The sequence below is a fragment of the Punica granatum genome, chromosome 3, assembly GCF_007655135.1.
Source record: "Punica granatum isolate Tunisia-2019 chromosome 3, ASM765513v2, whole genome shotgun sequence".
NCBI lineage: Eukaryota > Viridiplantae > Streptophyta > Magnoliopsida > Myrtales > Lythraceae > Punica > Punica granatum.
Genome location: NC_045129.1, coordinates 12,277,705 through 12,284,826, shown reverse-complemented (window position 1 = coordinate 12,284,826; position 7,122 = coordinate 12,277,705). Strand labels below are relative to the sequence as shown.

The window sequence follows — 7,122 nt, the reverse complement described above, 5'->3', positions numbered from 1 at the left end:
AGTTGGGAGTCAAATATGGCCTTGGACATGACATGCAATTGTCTATATAAAAGATTTCATTTTCGGTGTACATATAAAAGATTTAATTAACATTATGGACTTCTAATATTTCTTGGTCTTTCCTTAATTAATTATGTAAAGAAAAAATATTGTTTTCGCATGCTTAAATATATTTCATGCTTGTGGATTTGAGAGGTCCTATAAATATCTTTTCGATATGCTATTTTATTAATAAAATTGCACAAGTAATATCACCGAGTATCGAATTTGAAACTTCTTGATTATCAGTTAAAAGTGTGTGCCATTGCGCCATAATATCTTTAATAATAAAAATACTTTTATTTCGTATAATTTATCCCATAGACATTTTCGACGATGCTGGCTCGCACCCAGAGATGTGAGTCAATCCCAAGTCACATTCTTTATAGACGGAATCAACCAGTTGAATACAACAAATAATCAATTTCATAATTTTTACAATAAAGAAAGACACTGAAATTCAACAATCAAATTTCTAATTAAGTTTTAATATCTCCTCCGCCTCTATTTGTCTTTAAACGTTTTAATTTTATTTCTTTACTTTTCCATCAATAATAACACTCTCAAACCATGCTTACATTAACGCTACCTATAAATACTAAGGGCCTGTTTAGTTTCATGATCAGATTTTAGAATCATGATTTTGATTTTAACTCTACCCACTACACAACAAAAACACATGTTTCCCAAGTCAAATTTATAATATCATCTCATTTATCTTTTTTCACAATCAAAATTAAAATCAAAATCAAAATTACTTTAACTCTGAAACTAAACGCTCCCTAAGAAATTCGCATACAGATTGGAGTGAGAAATTATGAAAATCTTAAACGATAAATTCAAAGTTCAAATTCATTGGTGAATTATGGAATTTTAAGTCGGTTGAAGAACAATTTAGGGCTTGAGGTGTGATTTAGTGGAAGGTTCTAAATCAATTCATAGGACATAACGAGGACAGATTCAACCGACCGTGAGGAGGAGACAATTGTATGAATCTTTCAATTTTTTTTCTATGTTCTCACATCTATTCCTTACAGCCTTAACCATTTCATATTACGAAATTTATTTGGAACCGTTATACCCCACCTTTATATTATTTAATTTCGCTAGGCTCTTTCCTGATTAACTTACCAAAAAAAAACCGATAATAAAAATTAGAACAGAATCTCATTGGACTCGGGAGTTTGAATATTCTACCACAATCCTATGATGCCACGTGTCAAAGGTACAATGCCCGGGGACCCACTTTGGTTCTATAATAATCACTAACTTAATATCTTGGGTCAGTGTTTTTTGTCCACTCCTCCAAAATTGGACCCGCAATTAGTAGGTCAATGGACCTTACATTGACGTCAATCGATCAATAATACATCTCTGTGATTCCTCACTTGGCATTCTCTCAACCATTGGCCCCTTTATAACCGAAAAATGGATTTTGGTGCAGCAACACAAAACACCAACTTAACGTCAAAAGGTTCCAAATTTGATCCTCATTGCTTTGATTTTGTCTCTTTTATTTTACTTTTCTGTTTCTTCCAGATCCAACTTTCCTAATGCATACTGGAAAACTACAGTAAACTCTCTTTTTTTTTTTTTTTCTATTCCTAATAGAAGCATGGGTATCAGTGATTTTGCAGTTTTGTGTTAAAGCCATTTAACTTTTACGATAATCGATCATATAGTTTGAAAGAAGATCTCTACATCCACAAGAAAAACTAGAGGCCGAAGATGGAAATGGCACTCACATTAACTACATCCACAAGAAAAACTAGAGGCCGAAGATGGAAATGGCACTCACATTAACTACATCCAGCCAGATGGCTCATTTTGATTTGAGAATCGGATTCATGAGACGTCAAACGCGACCTTTGTCAATTCAGCGCGGGTTCAACAGGGCATCGTTTTCGGCAGATGATGGGCCAACTGTAAAGCACCGTTTATGGAGTGTTAATGCCCACAATTCATGTGATCATCAGCTTGTCCTAAGGCTAAAAACTTCCCTTCTTTTTCTTGTATATATGGAAAAACTGTTTTTTATTTTATTTTTTCTCTTTTTATCATCTTTTTTGCCAGAATGATAACACCAGTGCCACCCTCTTCGGACCAGCCGTGGGTTGCCATCAACGTCAGCATCCTCGTACTGCTAACAGCCCCACGTTCCCAGTCGTCCTAGGTTTCCAATCCTTAAAATCAATAAAGACAAAAAAAAAAAAAAAAAGGGAAGGAACGAAGGAAGAAGAAGAGGAGCAGAAGAGGACTCGTATATCATATAAAAGCCGGATGTCATAAAGGCACCCCCAAACTTTTAATGCAAACACATGCATTCTCTGTATTAACAAAACCTAGTAAAATGACAGGAGGATACTTCTATGTGACATGCAAATACGATGTAATCTTCCGAATTGCCCTACAATCTTAATTTAGAAGATGCATGTGAACGCAATTCGAGTAGACACCGGTGGAGCTTCGTGGCGGGGACCAGCCAATTGCCTGAGAAAACTGGCACTAACTTAATTGCCCGATCCCAGCGGAAACTGCTCAGGATAGATATGATTGGGTCCGGTCGCATATCCGGTTTTAAAACTATGATACATTCGTTTCAGCGTGAAGCTGTACTATTTTGGTGGAGATGGGACCTACCCCAAAAGTTTATTCTTAACATAAGACTCCATGAGGTTCGATATACATTCAATGATTCAATCCCGTTACTAATAGGTCAATCTGTCACCAGCTCCATATGCACGCACTAATAGGATTATCATCCTCGTTGTTGGGCTACATCAGTACGTGAACACCGACCTAAACAAAATTGATCGGGAATTGGCACCTTCCGATCAAGTTTTGACTGGGCATGTAGATGTAGATATACATACGAGAGTTTACGGTATATTGAGAACATGTCATGGTATGAGAATTCATCGATAATAGTATAGTAGTCATAGCACCAAAACTACAAAACTGCTCTACTCAAACAATCAATTGCTGTCAGAGGAGAGGTGCCATGTTATTATGAATCTTTACGCCAATTTTTTATAAAAAGATTCACTCCTGAATAAGCGGGAGCAAACATCTGATGCATATGTAATCAACTGAACAATTTGAAATTGAAAAAAAATGCATAATTTACACAATGTACGCGTTCTTTGAAATGATCAAAGCAAAAATTACAAGGGTTAGCTCATTCTGAAATTCTATAAGATAATTGTGGCCGACTCGCAAAGAATTAACAGGACGCAAAATTTTGGCAAACAAGAACTGGGGTCTCTCAAGCAAGCTAGGGAGTGTATAAGAAGAAGCGTCTAGGAATTAAAGGCCGACTTCTTCTGGGTTTCTCAGGTTAAAACTTATGAAAGACGGCCACTTCTGGAAGTGAAATGCATTTTCTCGAGCACCGACAGACTATTTGAAATAGTCCGGGCGAAGGACGGTGATGAAACTAGGGAAGGACCCATCTTCATCCTTCTGTTTCCAGACTTCCCCGTTGCCTTGGATGACCCACGACACTTTTGGTGATAGCGGCGTGTATAGATCTGCATATTTGAAGTTTTGAGACGATTAGATGAAACAACAATTTCATTTTTTTTTTTCTTCTGGTGATTAATTTAGTCAAAATAGATACACAATTTAATGACTGTCCGGTAGCCTACTCAATCTCTGAAATTACATTGCACTCTGCCACACATCACTAAGTTTTAACCAACATTGCCTTCCCACTATAAGATATTCTTCTTTCGTTTTGTTTTCCCCTCTCCCATCCTTGCAACAGATTTCTGAGTATTACAAGAAGAATAACGACCACCGTTTATAGCTTCTGGAATCTTTCTTCAATGCCCGAGCAATTCATAAGATTCAAACCAGTCTTCAGGAACACCTACTCCCTCAAGATGCTTGTAGTGATTCAACTTTTAGTCCATCAGAGTTCTCTACAGATCGTCTCCATTCACATTATAATTGTACGAATTAAGGAACGAGTAATGGCTTTTGTCAAGACTCAGTAATGCACCCAGGCTGGTGATAAGTGAATACCCTTGAAAACCATAAATTTCCAAATGATTGTCTATTATAATATAGATATGCTTGAGGGGACATACCTGTAATTGGGGGAGGATCTGGTTCTCTTGTACTGTGCAACACCGCAGTTCCAGATAACACAGTGATGAACCCACATAGCTCTGAGGCTATGCTACTTGCACTTTGACCAGAATAGTCCTGCACCGTGAGTGATAAGAACAATGAGTAGATTGTCAAGCAGCATGCGTTCAAGCACAAGTTAGCATTATGTTCCCATACCTTAAACATTATTACACTGGCAAAAATTGTGAAGGATGTAAACATCGCATAGTAGATAGGAGAAACGAGGGCGGTGTTGAAAGTATCCAATGCCTGCATCCACGTCAAATGCATTAGGTAAGGAAGAGGTCCAAAGACAAATTGAACAACCTTGGGAGAATCTCACTCATCAAATAGTAAGACTATTTGTTGCAGAACATATTGTAGCACTTACGTCAGAACTCTATGCAGGATGCCCCATGACCGCTATTCTAATCCATACCCTGTGAGTGTTAAAATATATTTCCAGTCCCTTAAATAAGACACTTTTGGATTTTACTTTTTTGGCTGGAAAGTGGAAATATCTCAAAGAAAAAGAAAGTAAGAAGACGAAAGTAGAAATATTTTTCTGAGAAGGCTGAATAAACATAAGAACCAAATTAAATGTTGGCTTATGCCAGCATTCTAGCCCATATAAGGGGTGAAAAAATCTTAACACGTTTATACAACATTACTTTTCCCATTTTCTTATAGGTCAAAATCCTTCTCCATATTTCAATTTAAGGCACATGATCCCCATCAGTAAATTATTTTACCTTCTTGCATTGTAATTCACTTTCTAAACCACATCCATCCAAATTACTTGTGAAAGAAAGCATGCCTACATTAGCACAAGTATCATCACTATCCACGACCCTTTTCTCTTATTTCACTATATAATTGCAATGTAAGGTCTGGTGACCCATAGTCACCAAGAAGGAGAACAAGCATGAGCCATGAACTGAACTATTAATTGCAAGAAAGCATCGCCAAATCAACAAACAAAAAGGAATAAAAACACAAATTGCAGAGCAAAAAATAATAAAAATGCTCCCATTCAGATCAATGAGTCTCAAAAACTTGGTGACATTTGTTTGGTTTCCAGCTGCAGCATGGTTCTTGAGATGAAAAGTATATTCAAACAGATTATTGTGCAGTGCATATATGGGAAACTAACCATGTTTAAATAATTCAATTGAGTGACTATACAGGTAACTGCCACCATTGCGAAAATCCATGTCTGATAATATACAAGCTGGTTTGCGCCCTCCAACGTAAGCTTGATTGCGATTCCAATGGCTTTTATACTCATAACCTGCCAAAATAACAACAAATAAATCAATTTATTCTCTCATCAAGTCATTCTAAGAGCTATCACAAGCAGACATGCCAGAGGATATATCTTACCGTCAACGATCCAATAACAGAGCAGATTCCAACGTACACCATTATGTTGGTTTGTCCAAAGCGAGGAGCACAGTACAGAATAAGAACCAAAGCAACAGCTGCTACTGATGCTGTGTAAAGAAGAAATGCTGGAAGGAACAAAACATCAAATTACGAGTAGGAAAAGAGGATAAGATGATGCTATGACTATTATCGAACAAACAACGGAATCTTTTAAGCATTGAACCTGGTTGAATTGCTAATTCCCATATTTCTTGAACAGAATCAATACTAAGCTCCTCCGGTGCATGGAGGACAATTAAGGTAGAGCCTACCACGCAAATAAGGCACCCCAACATCCCCATCCTCTTAAGCTTCTCATTCAACATGAAATGTGCCAGAACAGCACTGCCAATTCCACAATTCACACCGAACTAAATATCAGAAAGTCTTCCCTGTGAATTGCTCAATCGAAATGCACTTAGCTCCTACGCCCAGCTAAGCAAATCAAAGCCAGTTAAGAAGAACCTACCTGACGATAATACTTAATGCACCAAGGGGGGTCACTAGCACGGCAGGAGCATAAACATAAGCCACGAAGTTCGATATCTCGCCGACAATCACTGAAAATAAGATCCAAACCAGCTCAAGGTCAGAAACATGGCGAAACGACACTGTCTCCAATCACAAAGAAGCAGCATGAGAGCAGGATTTCTCACTCACTGGTTATCATCCCAACCCACCACAAGGGCTCCAACAAGTATCCATATCCTCCCACACCTTGCATGCCACAATCAATCACAGATCAACCAATCAAGGCATCGGACCGATAAACTCAATTCACACAAACACATACAGTATCGCAGCTCTACAGATATATATATGATTATGCATGCGTAAATGTAGACAAGGCAAATGCAGAGCATCTTACTGGCCCGAGGGCCACTGGCGCCGGCCTTCTGGAGGCCCTTTTTCTTGATGATGAAGCTGGAGCCGATGAAGGCGCTGGAGACAACTGCGAGAATGAACCCAATCAAGTTACTCGAGTACATGAGTACACCATCCGCGATGCGTGTCCCCTATGTATGCTTGTCGACAAATTTCAGTATTGCCGCATCGGCCACTGACAGCACCGGTGGCGGGTGATGAGGCTGGATGAATCTCAGGGGGTCTGGCAGCTCCGGTCGTATCGAAGGGAGGCAGCTGGTTGTAAGCGGACTGGAACAGTCATCCGCGGGAGCTGAGAGCCTGAAATGGGAGCATTGGAATGGAGAGAAGCACGCTGAGGAGAGACTGATGAACTCTCCGTCTTTGCCGAAGGTTGAAGCAGAGCGGGAGGGGAGAGAGAGGGGGGACACCAGCCCAGTCCTGGAGGGAAGGAATGGAATGAGAGAGAGAGAGAGACAGACAGACAGACAGAGGCGAGTCTCACGCTTACGGCTCACCTGCTAGTCCACGTGACCGGCAGCTTTCTCCGTCCGTCTTAACGTTTTCCGTTCTGTTGCCGTCAATTTACTATTCTTTTTGGTGTGAAAGTTGTTGCGCTGACGTGAATCACGGTCCTCTAAGGGTAGGTTTGGATTCAGAGTTAAAATAATTTTAATTTTA

The 7,122-nt window shown here is 39.2% G+C and overlaps 1 protein-coding gene across 2 annotated transcripts; it reads right to left on the bottom strand.

Annotated features, from left to right (window-relative positions):
• Nucleotides 1-3,117: 3,117 nt before the first annotated feature.
• Nucleotides 3,118-6,910, bottom strand: LOC116201210 (probable magnesium transporter NIPA6). 2 transcript variants are annotated; one of them, XM_031532351.1, is made up of 9 exons: nt 6,446-6,910; nt 6,234-6,294; nt 6,047-6,137; nt 5,762-5,922; nt 5,536-5,663; nt 5,306-5,443; nt 4,330-4,422; nt 4,131-4,248; nt 3,118-3,569 (listed from the first exon to the last, which is right to left on the bottom strand). In XM_031532351.1, coding segments are annotated over exons 2-9 (861 nt in total). In that variant the 5' UTR covers nt 6,235-6,294; nt 6,446-6,910; the 3' UTR covers nt 3,118-3,438. The 2 variants fall into 2 exon arrangements, with proteins under 2 accessions (XP_031388211.1, XP_031388210.1); XM_031532350.1 differs by having other exon boundaries at nt 6,238-6,294.
• Between the last annotated feature and the right edge of the window lie 212 nt (nt 6,911-7,122).

Bases quoted from the DNA above. Each gene is read 5' to 3' on its own strand.
- LOC116201210 (XM_031532350.1), bottom strand. From the start codon at position 6,566: ATGTACTCGAGTAACTTGATTGGGTTCATTCTCGCAGTTGTCTCCAGC. The intron at 4,423-5,305 runs GTTAGTTTCCCA...ACGTGGATGCAG, and splicing joins AATTGAATTATTTAAACATG to GCATTGGATACTTTCAACAC. The intron at 4,249-4,329 runs GTATGGGAACAT...CTCACGGTGCAG, and splicing joins CCAGTGTAATAATGTTTAAG to GACTATTCTGGTCAAAGTGC.